This window comes from Tachypleus tridentatus, chromosome 8 (assembly GCF_004210375.1).
Source record: "Tachypleus tridentatus isolate NWPU-2018 chromosome 8, ASM421037v1, whole genome shotgun sequence".
In the NCBI taxonomy this organism is placed as follows: Eukaryota; Metazoa; Arthropoda; class Merostomata; order Xiphosura; family Limulidae; genus Tachypleus; species Tachypleus tridentatus.
The window spans coordinates 10,301,931-10,328,272 of record NC_134832.1 but is presented as its reverse complement, the minus strand read 5'-3'; the positions used below and the strand labels follow the sequence as shown (position 1 = coordinate 10,328,272).

General features: G+C 32.7%; 1 protein-coding gene across 14 annotated transcripts in view; it reads right to left on the bottom strand.

Annotated features, from left to right (window-relative positions):
* The window catches only part of LOC143258512 (malonyl-CoA decarboxylase, mitochondrial-like), a 113,880-nt gene extending 99,315 nt beyond the window's left edge, over positions 1–14,565 (bottom strand). For 5 of the 14 annotated variants that reach the window (XM_076517586.1, XM_076517595.1, XM_076517584.1 and 2 more), the window contains exons 1-3: positions 14,345–14,506; positions 6,488–6,625; positions 6,016–6,156 (exon numbers count right to left, since the gene is read on the bottom strand). In XM_076517586.1, coding sequence (XP_076373701.1) covers positions 6,016–6,156; positions 6,488–6,625; positions 14,345–14,404 — 339 coding nt within the window. In that variant the 5' untranslated portion in view covers positions 14,405–14,506. Of the gene's footprint in view, positions 1–6,015; positions 6,157–6,487; positions 6,626–7,434; positions 7,572–13,252; positions 13,457–14,075 lie in introns of those variants that run through there. The other 9 variants (XM_076517598.1, XM_076517589.1, XM_076517591.1 and 6 more) reach the window with 9 other exon arrangements.
* Positions 14,566–26,342: the final 11,777 nt, after the last annotated feature.

Sequence of the window (26,342 nt, the reverse complement as noted above, 5' to 3'; positions counted from 1 at the left end):
TTTTATACTACAGGAGTAGTAACATGAGTGCACATGCACCATGTCAATACAACTAATGTAATGTTAGCTAGACAGGACTGGAAGGTCAATATAATATATAATATAGTGTTTTGAGACTTAAACCATTTAGACTAAATATTTGTATTTTTGTGTTATATGTAGTAATTCTAGTCCAAAAAGCATAATTTATATTTGTTTCCTAATAGGTTTATGATGGCTACAAGAATGATCAAGTGACAGACTCCATATAGTTAGAGTATAGAAAATAACAAAACATAAAGTCTTACCAAAAACAAACATTTGAAATGTATTGAGGAGGTTTTAAAGATTATGCAAATAATATTTGAAATTTTTGGGATAAAATACAGTTTTCTTAATCATAACATGAAATCACTTTGTACTCAGACTAATAATAAAACAATCTCTTTTTGCAAACAAATCTTTAATAAAAATATTTTATCAAAAATCTGACTTTTTGTGAACAAAAGGCTTGTAATCTTTCCTAAAGGCATATCAAACTATGCAAAGATACACATGCTGTTTCAAAGGTTATTGTGCAAATGTGTAGATGACCTTATGTACATTATACCGAGCATGTAGCAAAAGGGTTAATCCAGTGTAAGTGAACTCCATTTGCAGCTACCCTTTGCATTCTTCCATCCTGCCACATGTTAGCCAACTTATTCCCCATGCCTTGAAAGATAATTTTTACAAGCTTTTCATGAGGAACCTTATCAAATGCTTTCTGAAAATCCAGATGTACCAAATCTACACCCTTACCCTCATCTACATAAGCAGTAACCTTTTCAAAGAATATCAAAATATTTGTACAGCACGATTTTCTCTTAGTGAAACCATGTTAACACTTCACTAAAATTATAAATTTTGTTAAATGGTATTGCAAAGAATCTTTTATTAGTTTTCTAAAACTATTCCCAACACTGATTTAAAATGAATAGACCTATAATTACTGGGGCAATTTTTATCACCTCCCTTAAAAAGAAGAGTAACACTAGCCAATTTCCAAAATTTTGGATTTGAAGGATTTACAGTAGCAAGTGACTCACATGTCCACTTCTTAAACTCCTTTAAAACATTTGAAAATGTATCATCTGACTTAGGAGCATTGTCTTTCTTTAAACTTCTCAGTTTTGTTTTCTAAAAGTTCAGAATTAATGTGATCATCTTGCTTCCATTTATCACAATCACGAATATTGTTTAAATCATCATTAGTGAAAACTGAAGCAAAAGTAGAATTTAATGCAGGAAAAATATTTTCTGTTTTCATAATGGTATGTTGTGCAGTGTAATAAAATTTAGTAAAAGAACCAGAAAAACATGATATTCTCTATTCAGTCATTCTGAGGCTTTCAGGAAGAGGAGTGTATAACAGTGTTTCAATCATACCTTATGAGTACTGTATATAGCAAAACATAATGCAAACACAGTGCGGTTGAAATGCTGTTACATTTTCTTGTCAGTATTGAAAAAATTAAAATAACTTGATAAAAAACAGTGTTAAAAGATATGATAAGCCTAATACTAATACTTTATCAGAAATATAATTAATGATAATTTTCCTTCATAAGCTTAAAAAAAGACTTTCCTACCTAAAAAATAATAATTTAGAATTTTTTCGATAACATAAATTTTAAGGGAAATAAACAACCTGTTGGTCTATCTGGGTGACATCATTTACTTCTGTAGAATATCTTCAAAGATGATGTATTTATAAATGTGGGTTTTTTCACATACAGTTAATTTTCAATATTTTATTTTCCATTCTTTTACTGCTTATTATTTATCTTGACACATAACAATGGTGCCCTCAAGGCAAAGTACAGTTTCTTTGGAGAGATGCAACCCTTTGGCAAAATTTATGTTTAGCATGTTATATCATAAGGTTTGAGAAAAAACACAAGGTATTATCTATATTTAAAAATTGTTTAAGCCCCTTTTAATTATACATTTTAAAACACAACAAATAGATAAGTAACTAAAATATAATAGTAAAACCTAAATAGAAATTAAATTGTATCTCTAACATTTTAGGTGAGAAACAAGTATGTGATATAGTTGATCAAGTGGCCAACAATACTATAATTAATTTCACATACTTTGTGATGACAACTGGTGCCAATTTCAAAATAACTATTGTTAGATTATAGTGTAAAATAAGTTCTGACTAATTATTATTTAACATGTGTGCATAATATTTACATGTATGCTATAAAGCTCAAACAAAACTATTGAAGATGGACATTAGGAGTTTAAAAAATATTACTTGTTTTAACTGTATTTGTTTACAGAACTTTGAAATAAAAGAGTAAAAGTTAATAATCATGTTATTGTCTAGATGTACCACTACTCAACTACCATTGTATTATTGAAGGTACAGAGACCTAAGGTACAAACTTTTAAAAGTTTATTGGTCATGTGACAATAAATCTGAAGCAGTATTTTTAAACATTTCTCTTAAAATAAAGAATTTAAAACTTACATTTGATAAAAATTCAACTTGTAACATATGGCATACAATATTAAGTATTCACTAAATCATTCAGCAAATATGAATACTATGTCACTGAATTCAAATAGATATACTTTACAGTTCCACACCAAAGTATATGAATATTCACAAAGCTGTATTTAAATGCATTCAAATATGAATACTGAATACAAACACCCCATATCTCATTACTATTGGAAATATTGCAAATCATGTTACATTTAGTATTTTCACAATTTATAGTTACTGAAACAAACTAAAAGTTATTTCCTTCAGTATTTTTAGTATTATTGTAGAAATCTGTAGGTAGAAACCCATGGAATATTATTAGCTCGCTTGATATGGACTCAGTTGATTTGACAAAAATATAAAATTGAAATAAATCTAAATTACCCTCCTTTTCTTTCTAAAATGACTTCAAATTGTAACATCAAACTTCATTCATTTATCCTATGTACCTTTAAACTCAGAACAGTATACCTCTATTTATAATTAAATGTTACTGTGTTATTGCTCTTTGAACTGTGTCTAGCTACTATCCATGTCATTATAAGTTGTATCAGATTGGGGAATGTGCAGCTCACATTACACTTGTGAATTACGTTATCCAGAACTACTAACAGCTGCTCTGTGAAATATTTTTAATTTAATATTATTATTATTCTACTTAGTCTAATTTCAACTAATCTAAAAGGATCCCTATTTTTGCACTTTAGTTACTTTTATAATTACATGTAAAGAAACAAAAAACTAAAATACTTAAACAGTCTTCTTTTTTCTTGCTGTTGATTGTCAAAGAGAGTTAACCATAAATTTTTATACTAATTATAATAATGCACTTACTTTGTATTTAATTAAATAATGCATCAGAACTTGGTATAATATAAATGAGTTAATATACACATTCACACACTATGTATTTACTGTATAACTTTTGATGCAGTACATGCACCTTCACAAAATTTGGCACACTTTCAGTAAAGATTACAAGTCCTTTATACACAAAAAGTCAGATTTGTTAATAAAATATTTGTGAAAATACCAAGTCTTTTTTGGTTACTAGTTCAAGTACAAAGTGATTTCATGTTATGATTGAAACCTATCCTTCATCCCAAAAATCTCAAGTATTATTTGTATAATCTTTAAAACCTCCTAAATACATTTCAAATGTTTTCACTAAGACTTTATATCTTATGTTATTTTCTATACCCTATGTGGGATCTGTCAACTGAATGACCATCATACAAAAATTAGGAAATAAATATATGTTATAATTTCTTTCATGCTAAAATGACTACATAAAACACAAAAATACAAATATTTAGTCTAAGTAGATTAAGTGTCATAATGTTATATATTTATTATTTTATATTATTTTGACCTTCCTGTCATGCCTAGCAACTATTACATAACTTCCACTGATGCGGTACACGTGTACTCATTTTTGTACATCCAATAATATAAAACTCACCATTCTCAGCTGTGTTTTAGTGGGCTAGTATTCTGTATTATACAATAACATTTAAATTATTATACATTATATATGTATATAGATTATTACTATTTAGAAATACGTTATGATACTTATTTTTCGAAAAATACAGAACAATAAAAAGTAAAGCAAACAATTACCTCTTCTAGATACAATCTTTGAACTTGGTTGCTGCTGGACATAGGTTGCTAAGCCTTTTAAAATTTCGTGTATAAATGTTTAGGTTTCATAGACACAGTTAGATAACCAAAAAAAATCATAAATAACTATACTGTTACCTCAGAAATATGCTATAATTTATTAAGCTCAGTAACTAAGTTGTATTTAGGGGAAAAAAAAGTATGAAACTTCAAGCACACTAAAGACACAACTCACCTCCTTGAAATCTTGGATTGAAAGAATGTAGTAGCCTGTTCACAGATTCAAATAGTGAGAAAACCACTATAGTCAGACTGCATAAGGGACTGTTTGATACAGTACATAAGCCACATCTCAGCAAAATAAAAAGATATGAGGTTCTTATTTTATATATAGCTTGTCAATATTGATAAATTAAGTTCATAATTTGTATGAAAATATAATAGAAGACTTAGTGTATTGGCATCATAAACAACTAATTTTAACCAGTGGTACATTCAACATACCACATGAATCACTAAAATGTATATTTAGGTGAGTTCTTTTAATATTTACTTTTAAGAAATTAACTCATTTATAATACTAAAGTTTGAATTATAATCCACAATTTGATTCCAAACTTATTGACACAAATTTATAAAACAGTAGTTCAATACAGTTTTGAATACAAAATGATACAGTGATGACATGGTCTTTGACCCACGACCCATCACAAAAGGGTTGACACGAAAAATAAAGTAGACACATTTTCTTAACTCTCAACATTTTTTATGGTTCTCTAACTATGTTACAAGAGTCATTACAAATTAATCCAAGCTAGTCTTTAACTTTCGCATGGAAATGATGTTGGTACTCTGAGTGAAATTGACATTTTCAGAACATAAGGTTATACGTAATTTGATGGAAGAAAACCTTGAGTTTCTATTGGTTATAGGTAATATATAATTAAATGTAGAAGAGAACTATGAAAGAGAGGATGTAACAGGTAGGTGTGGCAGGAGGATCTGACTTTCAGTTCAACAGCTCAGTAACCAAACAAAATTGAAGACTACAATAAATGTGGTTTATTTGAGCAATAATGATTTTGATATGCTTTTTTGATGGATGGTGGATAAAATAGATGGCATGCTAAGAGAAAATGTGTCATGTAGGGGAAATTCAAGATTTTTTAAAATACTGCCTTTTAGAATTAAGAAATTAAAACTTGTATACTATTAAAACATATACTATGAGCTAAGATTTCATATTATTCTAACTGATATAATGTAAACAAAACATAGTATAAAAAATTTGAATGTAAAATGCTAAAATCTTTTGTCATGAGTAGTAAAGAATACCTGTGGCAAAAGAGTAAAAGATATTATCAGGGTTTCATACTACACCGCATTGTATATATTTTTTCGAGTACAAAAGTTTAGGTCTGGAAAAGTAACATGACCCTGAATTATTATCCATAAAAATTACAACAACATTAAAAAATAATAGTTTGAAAATGTCTTAATAAAACACAAAACCAGTTTAAAATAAGAAAAATGTTTCATATGAGTATAATTAATTAGATGACTGGAATAAAATAATGATCACAATGATTAATCAATTAGTAAATTCCAATAATTAATTGCCAAGCTCTATTTATGAGTGTCCCATTCACTTTATAAATTATTGGAAAGCTGCAAGTATCACATCCAATAAAAATATAAGAAATATCATTCTAATACATATGCATTAAACATTTTTACCAATTCCTCCAGTTTTTGAAAATATATGTTTATGACACTTTATTATTTTCAAAGGTAGGATATCACTATTAATGAAACTGCTGTCAAACTGATAACAGTGATCCTATTATGGGTTTCATCTTATCTCTAAAGTATACCTGACATAAGAGGAAAGACTGAGCACATTTCTGAACGCTCGAATGATTTACTCCATAGTTCAAAACCAGATGCCTTAGAAAATCAGTTTTCTCCTGAGATTTCAGTTGCAGATATATACTACACAAAAGTTTTGTTTTTGACTGAAAAGAAAATAACATACAATGTGTAACAGTGCTTCTATATATCAAGAATTTTAATGTCCAATTGTAATAGATGTATCCCAGATTGCAAGAAATATAAAATAAGAATTATTAATTTACTTCAAAGAAAGTTATAACTTTATCAGATTTCACTTTTACTCTTAAGAATATTTTAGCATAAAAATCTAAATCTGATAGAAGTATACTGAAGATACTACAGTAAAAAAAGAAATAAAAGTTATAAACAAAATTATTTTATTCACTTTAATAAGCAAATCATTCTTGAAAATATAACTAGAAATTAATTTCATTCATAAATTGAAACAAGTACCTCTACAGAAACAGAACTATTACTGATTGCTGTATCCTTCAGAAGTTGTTTCATTTGTTGTATATTACTGTCACATAACATCACAGCATCCTGATTAAATTGGCAATGTGGTAAAGGTTGATTACAGGTGACAAAATTCTAAAGAATTATAAAAACATAAATGTGAGTTATTCATCATTAAATGTACTTTTAATTTGTTTACAAATGGTCCAGAATGTTATAAAATCATCAGTTTGTAAATATTTTTTATTTAAACAAAATATTTTGCTAAAATAAAATTTGTAAATTTTTATACTCATCCAGAATTCAGTTCCAAAAAAATTAAATGTGGTTAAATAAAAACATTATTTGGAATCATTGGTTTATACATTTTTACTACTTTTAAATAAAGAGTCTAATTTGTTATTGTGATAAAAATTAAACAATGACATCTCTCCAACACTAACTCAACAAGAGTCAATACTGTGTATATAAATTCCATGATGTCATAATCCAGTAACATTTATGAGGCACAGATAGTGAGTTTTTTCCAACACATAACAGCTAATTTTTGCATCATAACCTCTACTTAACATACAGACAACAAAGGACCATTTGTTTCTTCAGAGTTTGGTATGAAATATAAAAGTTATTAATTTACTTCAAACAAAGCTGTACATTGTTCAAATTAATTTTTACTCTTTAAAAAGTTATGGCATAAAATTAAAATTTATCCAATTTCTGGTACCTATCCACTATATAAAGACTAGTCAGATGTTCAAAAAACAAACATTCTATAATTAAGAAATACGAGTGAAAGAAAAGTTCATTACAGCCTAAAAAGAGATCAGTGTTATCTTCAGGTGCTAATATAAGGTCCAACAGCTGAATACAGGTGTAGGGAAAGTTAACATTTTCCTAAACTGAAAATACATTTTCAATAATACTTGCCTGTGCTGACAACATACCTATTTCTCAATCTCAAGAGTTTCCACTCTTTGTCCATCTAAGCACTGAAAACACTTGCTCCAGTCTTTTATACCCCACTCAAATGTCCTAAGCAAATCATAATTTTCATATTTCTACACCAACTTCAATGCACTACCTGTATATAAGAACCTTATTCAGATAATGTAATTATTTTTTGAGACATACACCAGTTTTTAGTGGGGAGGTAGGACAGAAGAGTGTCAGCAGAGGTAGGTATTACTGGAAAAACATTTTCAGTTCAGGAAAATGCTAACTTATAAAACATACCTCTGCTGACAATATAGCGAGAATCCTACACTGAAAAGTCAGAGGAGCCAGTGTAGGCCAGAAAACACCTGTATAAAACAAGAATGCACCAAGATAAAAATCGTATGAGAGTATGGAAACTACACTGCATCCACTGCAACATGTATGCTTTTCACCCGTAATTTAGTTTCAATATCAAATGTGGAATAGAATCAATAATCATCAGAATAGACCAGCCCTAACCAGAAAGTCAAGGTTTCACAACTCAGGGTTGAAATCAAGGGGTCAGAGTACCTTTATCTCACATTGGTGGCTAAGGCAATTGGACCACAATATTATATACATATGATTTTTACTGGATCCCAAACTGTAGCCATAGAGAGATACATTCCAAATCTCCAGAATGACGAATAGAAAGTTAGCAACACTGAAGTGGCCAAAGATTCTTTTCCACTTGAATAATTCCAAAAGGTAACACAACAGGTTCAAAACAATGGGGGTTTGTATGCTATAATCACCTAAAGGAACAGCATTTATTCAGTCTGGAATCATGAAAAGTCATCCTCACTGAGCAACAAAGAGAACAAGAAGTATTCTGCTTGCCATTGGAATTATAGCAAGAACATAGAACCTGTGCTCAACCAAGGACCTAAGATGGGATCTCTTTGCTTTCAGAATTATGAGGAGATAACAGAACTCCTTCCATGAACAATATACAAAACTAACATTGACCAAAGAGAAGGGCCATGCACCCTACCCCCAACCTCATCAGGGTAATGGGAGAAACATCACAGGAAAAAGAAGTATCCCAATGAATGAACAATCAGCTCCTAGTACCTTGAAATGAGTTAGTATGAGCCATTCAACACTTGAGGACCCTGGCAGGTCATAATATAATGATCAGAATCAGAACAGTCATAAAGGGAAGAAATGGCTGGCAAATGGATTGGTGAAAAGGATCTTTCCCATTTCCTGGCTGCCAGAGTCTTCGAAAGAAAAGACCTATCAGGGTAAAGTAAGACAAATGTGGAATGATAAAGAGTCCTTTGCACATGAATTGCAAATAACTCTGACTGATGATTTCCACAAGTCAACAACAACAAAAAATACAACTTAAGAGTAAAGTGAAACAAAGAACACAAGCTCAGGACTCAAAATTAGGATGAGACAATGCATGTAAAACAACTGTAAATCATAAACATAACCAAGGATAATGGAAAAATAACAGTGAGTCTGCATTTTACAGACTGTTATTACAAAAGAAATTTTGGCATACATCCCGCTGATTTTTCGAAGCTCGTTCCCTTGGCTGTGGTTTCACTAAATAGTAGATCGGGGCAGTGAGAATCTCATTAATACATTCATGTGTGTCACTAATTGAATGATGAGGCATTTGGCTACCTCAAGAGAGTCATTGTTCCTCAGGACATGCATTAAATCAAAAGCAGAAAAACCATTAGTAGAATTGTGTTGATTAACACAAGCTAAGGACTCAAAAGTAGGATGAGACAATGCATGTAAAACTGTAAAGTCCCAATTCAGTAATTGAATAGGTCATTAAGGCTTAAGAATATGAAAGTATTTTAGCAGACTGAATAGAAGCTGGGAGTCAAAAACCTTCTGATATTTAGAAAACCTGAAAATAGTGGACAAGGATGTCTTATATAAAGCCACTGTTAACAATGTAAGACCCTTCTCAAATATCCAAGTCATAAAACTGGATATAGTAGATATTTTAGATGGATAACTCACAAGAAACACTCCACTTCTTTTGATAAACAATTCTGGTTTGCCTACTGAGATATTTTGTTAAATAGAGAGAAACCTTACAGTTAAGTAATTATGTTGAGCAAAGGATCATATAATTTCCAAGCAGGAAGACTGAGTTTCTGAACATCAGGGTGGAGAATGTCTTATCAAGGTTATCTCAACAAAGATTGTTAATATGGAAGAGGTAGTGATGGACATTCCTGTAGATATTGAAGAGACAGAAACCACATTTAAGCTACCCAATTTTGTGCAATCAAGAGAACCCAGTAGAGAGTAGAATGAACAACAGTCAGAATGCAGGGTAATAGCAGAATCAGGGGAAGGGCACACAGATATAAATCTGACCAATCCTCACTGAATGTATCTATTGCCAACTCTTGAAGATGATGTATCAAATATCAAAACAACTGCATTTAACAATTCCAATGAGTTGCAAAGTCATCTCCTCCTTCTGGTTACAACAAATAAATAAGAATAAAAACCTGGAAAAAACGAAATAAAACTCTCTCTACTGCACTTTTGATTAACAACTCTTTAATGGCCTGGGAATGAAGCTCTACTTGCCGTGGATCTGTGAGAGGTAAAAAGGTAATATGTTGAGCAGACAGAAATGAAGGTATTGTAAATTGAATAACCAACCTTAAAACCAGAACATTCAGTACTGATGAATCCCTGGTGAAAGAACTCCAGATGTCCAGGAAGTGATATAATTGTTCTTTCACTGCTCCCCCTACCCACGGGATAGTTACTAATACCAATTTTGTCAGTCCATCCAAGCCACAGATCCCTAAAAATAAGGATGAATCCTATTATGGGAATTAAAAGACCTGGAAAATGAAGGAGAGGGTTGGGAAAAACTATGGTCCAATATTCCCAAATTAGCACTAAAAAAATGAGAAGCCAATGACAATAAATAAGAATGTAAATGGGCAGTATGAATTTGAAATTCTAAAGTCTCTGGAACAATAGCAAATAAGAAGAAACAGAGAAAAGGAGCTTCCCATAATTCCCTGAAGAAGAAAATGGTAAATAAATGCTTTCTAACAAAGTATCTCTATCCGATAAATCCCAACAAACCAAAGAAAGAACTGATGAAGAAATTCTCACTGATGTGATGTCAATAAAATCTTCAACTCAACCTCAAATGGTTCAGCACTGATTGGCTTCAGACAAATGTTGGTGAAAGAAAAATACCTCAGGACAATTGTGAAAGTAATACAAATCTAAGAAACTGTGATCTGTTTAAAGAAGGTTCATCTGTTGAAAATCTAAATAAACCTCCTTGTGGCAAAAGTTTGTTGATCCAATAAACATGGGGAAAAAAAACAGTTATTCCATTATGTAATTGAGCAGCAAATCTCCCAGCACTAAGACCAATATTAGGAAGAGGAAATATCAAGTAGTCACTTGACATCCTATCAGCTAAAAATGTAGGAGTAGGGTCAAATGCAATAAACCTCACAAACCCAAATAACTAATTTGTACAATTTATATGAAAAATGTAAAGGCTAGAGGAGAAAATGGAGACTGTACCAAATAAACAGAGCAATGTTATGGCTAAAGACAAGAGAAAACTGGAGGTAATTATAGTAGGATGTGAAGAAGAAAACCTTTTGCATGCGAAGGATACAGCCCCTAATATTGACTTGCAGGCAGTTAAAAACAGTACTAATATTCTTTTAGTAGTGAATTTAATTATAATGAGAATAATTCTTAAGTTACAAATTTTAGCCATAAACTTGGGAAAATGATGAACATGAGAAATGAAGAATAAAAAAGGAATAGATAGGGATGGGAATGGAAAACATGAGGTTATTGTTATAAAAGGTTCGTTAATATGGCATGTGGGTAAGAGTAAATAGTGGATAATATAACTGACAGAAAGAGTGACATAATAAAAGATGTTAACAGTGATGGAGTCAGAGGAGCTTATTAATAAGTACAAAGAATAAAAAGATTAAAAAAGGGTTATAATACTTAATTATTCAGTAACTGCTAAACTTTACCATCAAAGATAAATTTATAACTACATCACGAGAGCTGAATGCTTAGCTTTTGCTTGTATACAAGAAAATGCAAATTTGTTGGTTGGATTTATGGGATCAGTTCAGTTGCAAAAGGGACCTTTAAGGAATGGATAGTATACATTTAAATAGGATAGGGGCTTGCTTCTTTGCAAAGGTTATTGACTCAATTCTAAGAGCAAATTGAAACTAGGATTATACAGTGAAGAAAGCCAAAATAATGAAGAAAGGAAAGCTGTAGAGAGGGGTATAGTTAGAGAAAGGTTCAAAGGTTGTTTTAATGATAAAAGTATAAAAATAAATTGGTTGGAACAGAAGATTCTGATGTAACAAGGACAATTGAAACCTGGCTAAATATATACAATTTTGATAACAAAAATTTCTTTCAAATATGTGGTTATAGACTGTTTAATAGGGATAGAGTACTAAATATACAGGGGAAAGAGCAGCTTTATGTGCAAAATGCGAGTTTTAGCCTGTTCAAGGTGTTATTCCAAAAGCTAAAAACAATGACATTGAACCTGTGTGAGTACGTGTTAGTTGTTATATGAGGAGAAGGCTCTTGGTTGGAATTTATTACAAACAACCAAATGAAACTCATGAAATTAATGAGAAATTCTAAAGTGAGATTAAGAACCAAAATGTTATTGAAGTTATAATGATGAAAAATTTTAATTTTAAACATACAGATTGGGAAATATTAATAGTCAAATCACATGGGAGAAAGTTTTTTAAAATCTTTCCAGCATAGCTTTCTTCAACAGTTAAATGGGTGAACTATTTAAGAAAAAAAGCAATTTCATATTTATTGTCAACTTGTAATGAGGAAACAATTAATAAGATAACATTTGTGCATAAGTAATCATTGCTTATTTGATGTTTTTCCTACATGTGGAAATAGTAATGAGATTTTGGTATTAGATTTTAAAAGTGCAAAGTTTGTAGAGACAAGAATTAAAGACAGTAACATTTGTAAGTGAATGCCTTATCTCCACCATGCAATTCCAATATGGCCAATTTTGACACTATAAAAATATAAAACTGCCTATATAGACCAATGTTTGGAATCTGGTTTCTTTGTACAAGCTCTCACGTAATTTGGTTGATATGACACACAAATAAATTGTTCATGAAAACTACAAATTATGAATTCCTTGCTAAAACATCTAGTAAAAGACAAAAATTACAAATGTGTTTATATCTCAGTTTAAGATCTATAAAAAATTATCTTAGTACTAAATCACATTTGTTTATATCTCTGTTTTGGATATATAAAAAAATTATTTTAGTACCAAAAAACATATAAATTGGCCAAAATACAGCACAATAACTGTCAAAAATCCCCAATCTTATATATTTTCCCTTTTTATTTTTCAGCATCTTAACTCTCTATAATTTCTTAAAAATGGATAAGTCCCACATTTCTGTTTATTAATGTTTGTCATTACGTGTGGGCACTGGTCAAAATAGAGTAAAATGGTTGACCAAAAAATATTTTTGGATGTCAATGTGTTGGGCACGTGAAATTGCAAATTTTCATCTTGACTGCTGTAAGTATGAGAACACAAGATCCCAAAATATACGTTTCTAAGTTGATTTACTTTTGACACTCTTAAAATCCTTAAAAAAGAATTAAATTACATCAAAAAATGGGGAAGCTTCCTTAACATTTTGGACAAATGTATAACTCTACCAAATTTTAAGACATTTGCAAGAAATTAAGGAATAGCAGTCAATACTTTGAGAAAAAACTCACCAGATGGAAGAAAGCATAGAGTTGTTATCAATACAGTTCAGTCAAACTAAATTAATCTCACAAATGAGATAAGTTCTTCATGGCTTGTTGTTAAGACCTTTGCTCTTTTTTGATTTACATCAATGACATAAATGGTCACTAGATTATTCAAATTTACTGATGACAATAAAATTTTCAGTGTTGCTGACTGTGAGGAGAATGCTCCTGTTTTACAAAATATTTTGGATTATTTGGAGAGTTTAGCAAATAAATGTCATACAACTTTTAATTATAATAAATGCATGAAAATGTATGTAAGATATCACAGTTTGAATATGTATACAGTTTTTGATAGGAATAACCACAGAAGTTTTATGTAACAAAAATATCTTTATGGTTTTGTTCACCAGTCTCTTGATGTAAGCCATCCAAGCAAAATGTTGCTAATAGCAAGGCAATATCTACAGGAATACTGCATGCAAATCTAGAAGTAAAAATGTTACTGGTTAAGCCACATTTAAAATTCTACTTTAAGTCTTCGAATTTTCAGAAAGGGTTCACAGAAGAGCTGGTATTATTAATCTGGGATGGTTATCTGGGAATAGGTGTCATACGATTATAAGAATAGGTTCCGACCTCTGAATTTGTTTTCTCTTGAAAAACAAAAGATGAGTTAGATGATATCTGATTGAGGCTTTTGCTGACTGTTAAGCACAAAGATACACAATAGCTATTTGTACTGTACCCAATGCGCATAAATTGAAACGTTACGTGTTTTAAAGTAACACAGATGGTGGAATGGCTCCGATACTATTACAAGTACACAAAAGTAAACTGGCATCACCTCTTTGAAGTCTTATGTAGCGTTAAATCTTGCATGGAAATTTCACTTCAAGTTTAACGTTCAAGCAAAGTTAGAAAGTAAGTTTCTACATTGTAATTTACATAACTTTGTACTGCAACTTGTAAGATTCGAGCAAAAGGCATTTATGTTACAGTGATTATTTTAAGTTAAAGTTTCGTTAATAGTAATACTTCGGCAGAAAAAAAATACATGAACAGGTATCTTGAAAAATTAATTTCGCACAGTTTAAAAAATTATTAACACTTTACTTGTGGTCGTTTCAACAATCGTTGACAACTTTCCGACAACGTTCCAAACACCCTAAACATGTTAATAATTATATATAGTTACGCTTACTAAGTAGTACTTCTACTAATTCATGCGTTAAACATAACCTCAACCCCAGCCATCTTGCACAAGACATTTGGATGAATAAGTGTTCTGCATAATAATAAACTGACGCTAATTATGCTATATAAATTTACCTAATACAATTTGGAAAGGAAAACAAATTTCTTTGTCATGCGACAAAACTTATATATTATTACAGAATCAATGACAAAATATTAACGTGAAGTAAAAAAAAAAATAGGGAAAATAATATACGACTATATCCAGTTTTGTTTGTTTGTTTGTTTTTTTTAATTTCGCGCAAAGCTACTCGAGGGCTATTTGCGCTAGCCATCTCTAATTTAGCAGTGTAAGACAAGAGAGAAGGCAGCTAGTCATCACCACCCACCGCCAACTCTTGGGCTACTCTTTTACCAACGAATAGTGGGATTGAACGTACATTATAACTCCCCCACTGCTAAAAGGGCGAGTATTCCAGAATAGTCCATCCTATGATGTCTGAAAAGTTCTCTTGCAGCAAACAAACAATGAGATAGCAACTTATAGATATATATAAACGGCTCGTTTGGGTTGAAAAAAATTTTTACGTAAAGGAGCGAACAATGTTTCGACGTTCTTCGGTAATCGTCAGGTTCACAAAGAAAGAAAGAAGTAACTGACCAGAAGCTGACCACATGTTTGAAAGGAGTTGTGTAATTGAGTGTCGGAATGTAGAGGGCAGTGTTAGATGTTTGAATATATAATTTTATATTATTTATTTTATTATTTTCAATATAGGTATAAAGGTGTTGATTTTATATTGTATTGATTTATTTTGGGTTTAAGTTGTTGTATAAGTAAGGCTTCTTTAATTTTGCATTTGTTTATGTTTGTTTCTTTATTTAGTATTTGAGTGTTTTCTATTGTTATGTTGTGTTTATTTGACTTGCAGTGTTCAAAAACGCGTGAAGGTGACTTTTTATGTTCTTTGACTCTGGTTTCCAGTTTTCTACTTGTTTTTCCAATATAGAAGTCGTGGCAGTTATCACATTGTATTTTATAAATAATGTTGGTGTGGTGTTTGTCAGTGTAGTTTTTACATAGTATATACCTCAGTTTTGTGCCTGGTGTTTGAATAAATTTGGTATTAACTGGAATGTCATATTTTGTTACAAGTTTTTGCCAAATATTGGTTATTTTTCTGCTGATGTCGGTAATATATGGTATGCAGTGGTAACCAGATTCAAAGAACACAAAAAGTCACCTTCACACGTTTTCGAACACTGCAAGTCAAATAAACACAACATAACTATAGAAAATACTCAAATACTAAATAAAGAAACAAACATAAACAAACGCAAAATTAAAGAAGCCTTACTTATGCAACAACTCAAGCCCAAAATAAACTAATACAAAGGAACACCTTTATACCTATATTAAAAATAATATAATAAATAATAATAATAAAATAAATAATAATAATAAAATAAATAATATAAAATTATATATTCAAACATCTAAGCACGTCCTCTACATCCCGACACTCAATTACACAATCCCTTTCAAACATGTGGTCAGCTTCCGGTCAGTTATCAATTACCTCTTTCTTTCTTTGTGAACCTGATGATGACCGAAGAAGGTCGGAACGTTGTTCGCTCCTTTATGTAATTTTTTTTTAACCCAAACGAGCCGTTTCTACACATATATTTTTCTCTACAAGTGGATTTTCTCGACATCACCAATGAGATAGCAACGTTTAATTTCTTGAACAGTACTTAGTTGGCGGTAGCGCATTGATTACGTACCTTTTGTACAGTAAATTACATTTACTGGATTTTATCAGAGGAAACGTTTTCGGATAATGTCTTATTTGTTTTTGCTGCCCATTCATTAAAAGGTACTGATAGTCGTTCCGGTGCATTTCTTCAGAGAAAAAAAACAGAAAATAGTAGATTATATTTTACACTAAACCCCAAACGATTGTGATAAGGAAAACGCTCTAGTGGCTCAGAATTTTTTTTTCTCCATAACAAAATTTATATATTATTCAAGAAAAATACGAGATGAATTCAACGATACCAAAATCAGCGTGGAGCAAATAAAATAAGTATAATGTACGAATATAAATTCGATTGTGGTATACGCATACAATCAAAACAACTGAAGCACAGAAAAGGCACTGGTGACGCTCGTAATTTCTTTTCCTCACAACAAATCTTGTACATTATTAAAGATGAAAACTGCCCAGACTGAAAGATATCCATATCGGTGCAGAACAAAGAGAATGCCAGAGTCGCTTGAGCGTTTTCTGTACATCAGTCATATTAGATATTTGGATATAGTATAACTACAAAGGGCCCGACGTGGCTAGGTGGTTAGGCTACTCTACTTGTAACCTGAGAGTCACGGGTTTGAATCCTTGTCACACCAAACATACTCGCCCTTTCAGCCGTAGGGGCGTTATAAAGTGAAGGTCAATTACACTATTCGCTGATAAGAGAGTAACCCAACAGTTGGCGGTGGATGGTAGTGACTAGCTGTCTTCATTGCCAAATAAAGGACGGCTAACGCAGATAGCCCTCGTAGAGCTTTGCGCGAAATTCAACAAACAAATAACTACACAGTTAGCGAATGTATTCGTTTTCTAAAGGTCATTACTTTCTTTGTTACACACCAATTAGAGGCCCAGCATCGTCAAGTGGTTAAGGCGCTCGACTCATAATCCCAGAGTCGCGGGTTCGAACCCCCATCACACCAAACGTGCTCGCCATTTCAGCTGTAGGGGCCTCAACATTATAACACCCCCACGGCTGAAAGGGCGAGCATAATTAAAGCGACGGAGATTCGAACTCGCGACCCCCAGATTACGACTCGAACGCCTTAACCCACATGGCCATACTAGGCTTGAACGTAGAGTAAAGAGAAAGTATTATTATCGAATATAACATTCATTTCTATATAACTGTAATATTATAGTACTGATTTATTTTATTATAAGCTACCTCTGTTCCTTTATTGTTTTTGAAGTGGCAACCCTGGATTAACCATTAAGCAAAATAAGCACGTGCTTAGAGCACCAAGGGAAGGAGGGCACCACAGAGTTTTCCCCTTAGCTATCATGCCCTTAACTTTTTCACTGCCACTCTCAATTTTAGTCCATTTTTTTGTAAATGTCCTTATCTGCCATGTTCGACTTCACTCTGCAGTGTTAGAAAAACGTTTTTTTTTCGCTCGGTGAGTGACTAAAGTTTCGAGAAACTACTAAACTATGTATCTGAAGTATGAAGTCATTTATTTGCGAAAGATTACTGTATAGAGCAATACAAAATGTAGATGAAATTTCAGGTAAAAGATGATCGTATGTTATGATGTCTGACTTCGAAGATGAAATATTTTTCTCAATCATTCCTTCTGTTGTGGCTATTTATACGAAATTATAGCCAGTGGATCTGTTTCATTTTACTTTTTACTGTTTTATTCAGTCCCATCTACAAAAAAATAAGAGTATAATATCACAAAAGCATAAGTCAAACGAAATGGTAACAGATGTGTACAGAAATGTGACTAGTTTTATGTTTCTTTCGGCTTCTGTTTTCGTTAATTATATTTGGATTATTGTCTCGTTTATTTTAGTTTCATTTGCATCAGTATTGCATTATTCATATGTGTTTTGTAATATTTCATTACTGAAGCTTTTTTGAGCCGTAATTTTTTTGGCTTCAACCAACTTGCTGAAAAAAAATATCCTTTGTGAGTACACGTTTGAAGTTTATTATACCAAGAAAAAACTCAGAAAGGAATGCCACTGTAGCAATGCCACTGTTCGTAGATTACAGATTACATGTAACCTATAAGAGTATTTGATCATGTATGTATTCCCTTGTGATTATGTAATTATATAAACAGATCTCATTGACTGTGGATTAAGACCAGGCACCCTTGTTTTTATCCACAATCATAAATAGCCAACAAAATTTTGCCAAATATGCCATTTTTAGACCCAAAAATGGAGATTACAATTATATTCTCCTTACTTTTTCCTTGATCCTATCCTGACCTCGTAATGACCGACCAAGCCTGACAAACTTTTAGGTGTAATTAAACTACATTGTGACTATAAATTCAGTTCAATATGTGGTCTATTATATTTCTGAAAAGCTGGGAAAACAATTGACTGATCGGAGCGGTCTTTTAGGTCAGATTGCATAAGACTTCGACATGTACGACAACATAATTCTTAACGTTGTTATGTATACACCAGTAATAGTACAGTAGTGTGGAACCGTGGTCATACAAATATACCGTAAAGAACCGACAAATCAATAAAATTAATTTAGGATTGTCTGAAAAAGTGCATGAATTGAACAAGTTCATATGAGCAAGGTTAGTACTAAGTACTAGGCTTAACGTTAGTGGCCTCAGTTGCGATATATTAGCATTAGGCCTAACGTTAAGGTTATCTGAGTACTGAATGGCAATAACGTTAGGCTTAAATACTGTAATTAGTTTAGTGTAAGCACAATGGAGACGCTATTCTAGCCCTGCATAATGAAGTGGACTATTCCCAATTTAAGGCTGTCGTTTTGAATTTGCCTTCGCATCCAGGCATGCAGATAAAAAGTTTCAGACATGTGCCTCTTTTGTTGATGTATGGTTTGTTGGCTCATCAAAACTGAGCTCAAAGTTGAGGTTACAACTCATTCTTCAGATATATGAATAGGATTAAGGTACTCTAGCGTAGGCCTAACCCAGTATTTAGTAGTTCAATATGCAGTACAGTTTATAATTGATTATATGTTATGTATGTGTACCAGTACAGGATGATCACTGTGTATATAGGCTCTTACAGTTTGAGTTGTTGATCACAAATTGTTTTGGAATACTTTCTGCTCACAATGGATTTGCACATTACTATTGACATTGCTTTTTGCATACAGCTACCGTAGCAACAACCTTAATGAAACTTTTGCAATGACTGAAAACTATTTCTCATGAAATGGATTGAAGCCAACTTCGAATCGATTCGAGACAGTTCTCGAATGGTTTTCAACCAATCAGAATGCAGCAAATCAATAAAGGTATTTATGAATTCATGGTGATGTGCTGATGGACCTAGGTCATAGAATAACTTTCCGACAATCTTTGTCTAAATGTAGACCTCGAGTTTAGTATGTTTGACTGCCTTACCAACGTTTTTCTTTATGAATTTCAGTGTTTTTCTAATCGTTATAACTGTATATGATCCGTATTCTTTTTTTTAATTTTTGTTTCTGTATTTTTCAAACTGCAAGATGAAACGTGTTCAGTTAAGCGGTGCACAAAAGAGAAAACTGATAAAAAAGAACAACAAAAGGCTTTGGATTTAGTGTTCAATACTTTCACTCAATTTACACAACATGATCTTCCAAATAAAAATCCATTTCCGCCATCGGAAGTCATTTGTACTGCATCTTACTTTGATAAGATTGAAGTTGTACCAAGCTCCACACCTACAAGTACTACTTTATTCACTTCAAGGTCAGAACATCATGGTGACGATGAGGTGTCACAGACTGGCTCAACTGGCACAAGTCTGTGACACCTCAACTATGCCTGTAAATTGTCCTGACATCTCTGGTGTTAATGTTGATGCAAGTTACTCTACAAGACAGTCTGAAGTTGAAATAACTGCTGAAAATGAAAATCTAGTGGAATTTGGTAAAATGCTTTAGTCTACAAAAGATGAAGAAACTAAAGCAAAAGATCTAGGGTTGTGGCTCGATTTCTCTGCTGAGTATGTGGCTTATTGGATTGCTTGTGGATTCACTGACTGTCAGCACCACAATGAGCCATTTGGCAAATCCTTCTGGACTTTCAATATTGGTAAACCAACGAGATACTGTTTGCAAAAACTTTTCTTTGGGGTAAAAGCCAATGGTAAGCAATACAAGAGAGAGTGGTTATTGTATTCACCATCAACAGGGTCATTTTACTGCTTTGTTAGTAAAGTTTTTTGCCCCTAAATACTGGCGAAATACTATTGTAATTGATCATCATGAAAGGAGCGTGACTCACCGATACTTTATGCTAACATACTTAACTCCCAGACAGGGTTTAGGCTTCCACCAAAAATTGGAAAAACAAATTAAAGAATAGTGCAATTAATGGGAATACGTCTTGGAGCATGTAATAGCTGTTATTTGCACGCTAGCTGAACGTGGCCTGGCTTTTCGAGAAACAGATGAAAAATATGGTTCACTGCAGAATGGGAATTTTTTTAGGACTGCTTGAGCTCATAATTCAGTTTGATCCATTTTTAACAGGGCACATTTTGAAATATGGAAATTCTAGAAAAGAAAATCCTTCTTACTTGTCCAAAACCACCTGTAAAGAACTGTGACTTGTTAGTGATAAATTTCAAGAATAAATGGGTAGCACATAATCCATTTGTTTCGAAATAATATGTTCAAAACAAGTCAATGCACGAAGAAAAATTCGTTGCACTATTGATTACACTGCACAATAAAGTTTTTGCTTCTTAAACACTGTTGGGCGTTCCTTATAAAGTTTTGGCTGCTGATCACGAAAATCACATCCAAATTTGCCCATCACGTACCGTGTCATCGAAATTTTCAGTTTTGCTATAATGGAAAAACGATATCAAGGCAACTGGAATCCGTCAGTGCTTGCTAACTACTGTTGGACACTGCAACGTGATGCACCGGATATTGAATACAAACGAAAATCAGGAGAAAAACACTTTTAATTATGTTGAACTTAATAGCGTATTAGAAACATAAACGCAATTAAATACGTTACTGCCGGTAAACAGTTAACTGTCTATTTCTGAGAGTTCCTACGTGATGAAGCAAAACTAAAACTATTTTTGTGCATACCCACCAGGTACATGTCACAATAAGCAAGTCAAAAAAATGTTGTGCTGTGTTATCACAGTTTTATTCAGATACCCTTTTATTTGGATACCCTTGTATCCAAAGCTTTAATTTTTATTTTTATCAAAAGTCCACACAACTGAGTTCGGTTATTTTATAATATCCTATGACAAGACAAATTATTATTTTTTATCTCTGTTGTTACAGTACAAACTGTGAAACTCACTTTAGATATCGCCCATCATGACTAAACTTATAATCGCACACTTTAACTTCACATCCACTTTCACTAATGTAAGTAACATAATTTCTTCCCTGTATCTAGACGCATATATATATATATATATATAAAAGCATACAACAGAATAATCTAGAAGTATCTAGTCCCATATTAACAGTATTAAACATAACAAGACAGAAGATACGAGTAAGGTTATGTCAATAATATTACAAACGCCTTGTACAACAATTAAAATGCATACATATCGTACAACTCAACGAGTTACGTAACAGAATGTGTCATAACTAACACTTTTAGAATTAATAACTTTTAATACTTGTTATGAAAACAAATCAATAATTACAAGTTAAATCAATAAAAAACGAAATAATAACTTTTAAACAAAACAGTTTTACATCTCCAACAGTAAGCCCCTCTTCAAGAATAATAGTTCCAGTATTTTTGGTACTATAATAAATACTACTCTTGGTTCATAAACAAAGTATACTAAAACAGTTTGTACCAACAATTGCAGTTCATTTGTTGTTCCCTATTTGAATATAACATTTGGTAGGGCTTCACCTTCTTGAACCTGTTCCCTCTGCTTGCCAGTCAGTTCTTTACTACTGTTGACGTCTTCAGGTTCTACTATAATGACAGCTACATCTGTCATATGCATCTGGGCGAAATACCTGCATCTGTTAGGTATTCTTCCCTCACAAAATACTTCTGCAACAAATTGATGGGGTAGATCTTGGTCTTCCAATCTACTTTCATCTTACAACTCATTATGTTGATCACTTCACGTACTTTTAAAAATGCTTTCCAATGCATGGTAAATTATTTATTGTCTGTGGACAGCAGAACCAAGACCTTCTGTCCAACCGTCAAACGTCGATCCTTGACCTGTTTATCATAGATGTGTTTCTGACGGCCTTGAACTGTATACTCGTACAAACTTTCTTGAGCAAGTTGATATATCTCCTCCAGTCGGTTTCTGAGCTATAAAACGTACTAATATGTGTTCCTCACTTTTGACTCTTCCTCTCTGTCCACAGTTCTTTCTATATCTGCACCAGACCTCGTAACTTTCTCCCACACAGTAACTCTGGTGAATATCTTGTACTTTCTTGTGAGATTTCTTGGTTAACAAATAATAATAGTGCCGGCGAGTATCTTTTCCAGTCACAAGGTCTCTCTTGGCACATTTTCTTTAGTATGTGCTTTAATACTCTATTGACTCTCTCTAGGGTTGTATGGGATGGTGAAGAGCTGGTACTAACGAGTCTGCACGCCTCTGTAATCATTTCTGAAGCAAACTGGGTCTCTCTCTCACTCAGGACTTCTTTTAGAAATCCCACTTCACAGAAGTCTTCCAGGAGAGCTTCTGCTACTCTCTCTCCGTTTTTATTTTTGGCAGTGCCATGGTTCTAGATAACATGTTATGCAGTCGACTACTGTCAGCACCTATCAGCTGATATTGTCAGAAACGGGTGCTAGTGGTTTGAGCAAGTTAAAAGCTACTGTGCTGAATGTCTCTTCTATGAAAGACATTTCACCTACCGCATATTGGATATCTTAACTCTAGTTATTGTACTTTAGGAGATGCCACATGACCTGCCAAATCTGTTCACACTTCTAATGAACCCCCGCCAATGGAAGTTGATGGTGACCTCCTACAACCGACTTGTAAACCATTTACAGCACTCGAGTACGGTATTCTGTTTGTACTACGATTTATTTAACTTCTCGAGGATAACTGTCTTGATTGTTTGTTTTTTGAATTTCGCACAAAGCTACCCGAGGGCTATCTGCACTAATCATCCCTAACTTTGCAGTGTAAGACTAGAGTGAAGGCAGCTAGTCATCACCATCCACCGCCAACTCTTGGGCTACTCTTTTACCAACGAATAGTGGGATTGACAGTCACATTATAACGCCCCCACTGCTGAAAGGGCGAGCATGTTTGGTGCGACGGGGAATCGAACCCCAACCCTCAGATTACGAGTCGAACGCCATGCCGGGCCTGTCTGTCTTGATAGATCTATTACAGCACACCATTTCTTTTTTTCTTTATATTGTACTCGGCTTGCTTTCAGGCATCCTCTCAAAATGTTTGCATTGAAAGGTCTTACTTCTCCACTTCCTTCAGTTCCTGCAGACATACATTCGGGATGTAACCTTTTTATACTTGCAGAGTCTTAATATCTTGCCTGATCTTCTTTTCTTTAATTTTAGCGGGTCTTCAAATACCTCATAAGTCTCCTTTCTGTCTGGTCCCTCCAAACATCTACTGTTTGGTATAGCTCCTATTACCAAGTCGTAGATGGGTACTTTCATACATATATTATGAAGTGTACATCTTTATTCCTGCTATGGAAAACTTTTTACTGTTGTAATGGATATACTGTTATACATTTATTTTAATACCTACATTTATTTAGGTACAATTTTTTTAAATGTGTGTGACGTATATTGTTGGATGTGTATTACGTAAATCCTGTCTGTTCTCTAAATTTGTAAAAGATTTTTGAGAGTAAAAAAAAAAAAAAAATATCTGTTTTGCAAAAACACTAGTGTGTTTGAACGTTGTTGAACGTGCCGAGAAACAATTATTTTTACTATTGGTCACTACAGCCAGAGTATTATAGGCCTCGGAAGCTATAATTGTGATTAATGCCTATTAATCAGAAAACTACAGAATTGGCCCAGGAACTTTTAGAGATTTAAAACATTACAAACCGTTTAACTTTAATGAATTAATTTCGGACGTTAGTATTTCTACTAAAATATTAAATATCATCGTCGGTTAAAAACAAGCTTGTAAGCAGCGCGAAACCAATCAAGTGAGATAGCTTAAGCGAGGAGTGAAAATATCAAATCAGAATTAATTTACTCAAAAAGTAAAGTCATGGCCAAGGAAATGTTCAGCGTGAAGTTAAGTTCGGTAGAGGTGACATACTCAACATTTAATATGTCAGAGTAAGAATAACAGTAAAAAAGAGGGATAAAAGGAATAAGTTATTCCTTCAAAGCATGGTTCTAAAGTAACTGACCCACCATAATTGCAATTTGACAAAAATAAATAGAGAATATTTTGAAGAAAGAAGACAAAACGATTACTGGAAGAGCACTTTACAACTAAAGTAACTTGTGGTACAATTGTAAGTGAATTATTCAGAAAATATTAGTGCAATAGAAATAGGGAAAGTTAGTTCGGCTTATCAACTGAAATTCTAAATAATTGAATTGGTCTAAATGGACTTTTAACAATAAGATGGTTTGGTTATGGTTCGTTATGAATTTCGCGCAAAGTTACACGAGGGTTATCTGTGCTAGCCATCCCTACTTTAGCAATGAAAGAATAGAGGGAAAACAACTGGTCTTCATTACTCACCATGATCTCTTGGGATACTCTTTTATCAACGAATAGTGGGATATACCATAACACAATTCCCACGGCTAAAAGGCTGTGCATGTTTGGTTGGACAGTGATTCGAACCCGCATATTGCAAATTGAGCACTCTAAACACCTGATCATGCCGGGCCTGGACAAAACAAGATAGCCTATCGTGTTCGAAACAAAAAAAGACTAAACAAACACTCTATTTTAACTGAAAATATACCAGAGTACAAGATATAATGAGGGACTGTGAAATGTACCCAAGGTTTTTGAGGGGACTATGGAAGTAGGATCAATATTGCAGTGGCGATACACCAACTACCAGTCTTAACCTCCATTCAACAGTCTCATGTAAGAAATAAAGAGTAACAATGGATATAGAATTAGAACTAGAAATTAGAAGAAAGATGTGGGTGTTCAAGCCTACAATGTCCCACATCTATATCACACTTCACTGCCTGCAGACAGTCGTGGGAAGGTGACTGCTCTCCCAAGTGAAGAATTAATTGAAATAAAAAAATAAAATTAAAAAAGGAAATAAGGCAGTACCATTTGGGAGTGAGTAAGAAGAAAACGTACCTCTTCGTGTTAACATTCCAACCTCCAATATAGTAGAAGTGTACTAATTGAAAGAACAGTAAACTAACTATACCATCATAAAGCATCTCATCTAGCTGCTCAAACAAGCTAGCATAATTTTGAATTGATTAAACACAAGATCAGTACAAAAAGTACAAAAGAACAATAAGTATATACAAAAATGTACAACAATTTGATTTAACATTGTGTTTAACAAAATTTGAAATACAAATAAAGGTACAATAAGTACGTACAACAATGTAAATTAACATTGAAAAATTGTATATTTTGAATTTAGTAAAACAAGAACAGCGCAATGGAAAAATTTACAAAGATCTTACGTATATACAAACAATATGAAGATCGGATATACAATGATATGTACAAATTAAAATTGAATAAGTGCAACAGTCATGTGCATACAACAATATACAATGTCATATACAAATTCAAGATGAAAAATAAGAAATATGTACGATAACAGGAATATTATTTACAAAAATTAAATACAAACAAGAAAAATGAAAGTAATTAAATATACAAAAATAGAAAAGGAAAATTCGAAAATACAATTACAAAAATTAAAATTCAAAAATGAAAGTACAAGTACAATCTAAAAAAAATTAATTGAACCCTTTCACTGCCAAGTGTACGTTCAGGAGAGACGTCTGGACGCCACCGATGGTAAAAGGGATGTCTCGAAATATGTTCTTCCAACTCTGCCGATGACGAACTTGAAAGATTTGGAAAATTCTCGAAGTACTGTTGAGGGACATGCCCTCCATGGAAAAGGATGGTGAAGGCAGTTCATCTTGCATCAGTGTAAAGTCCTTATCTTTAGCCAAAGAGGGAACCTGAAGCTC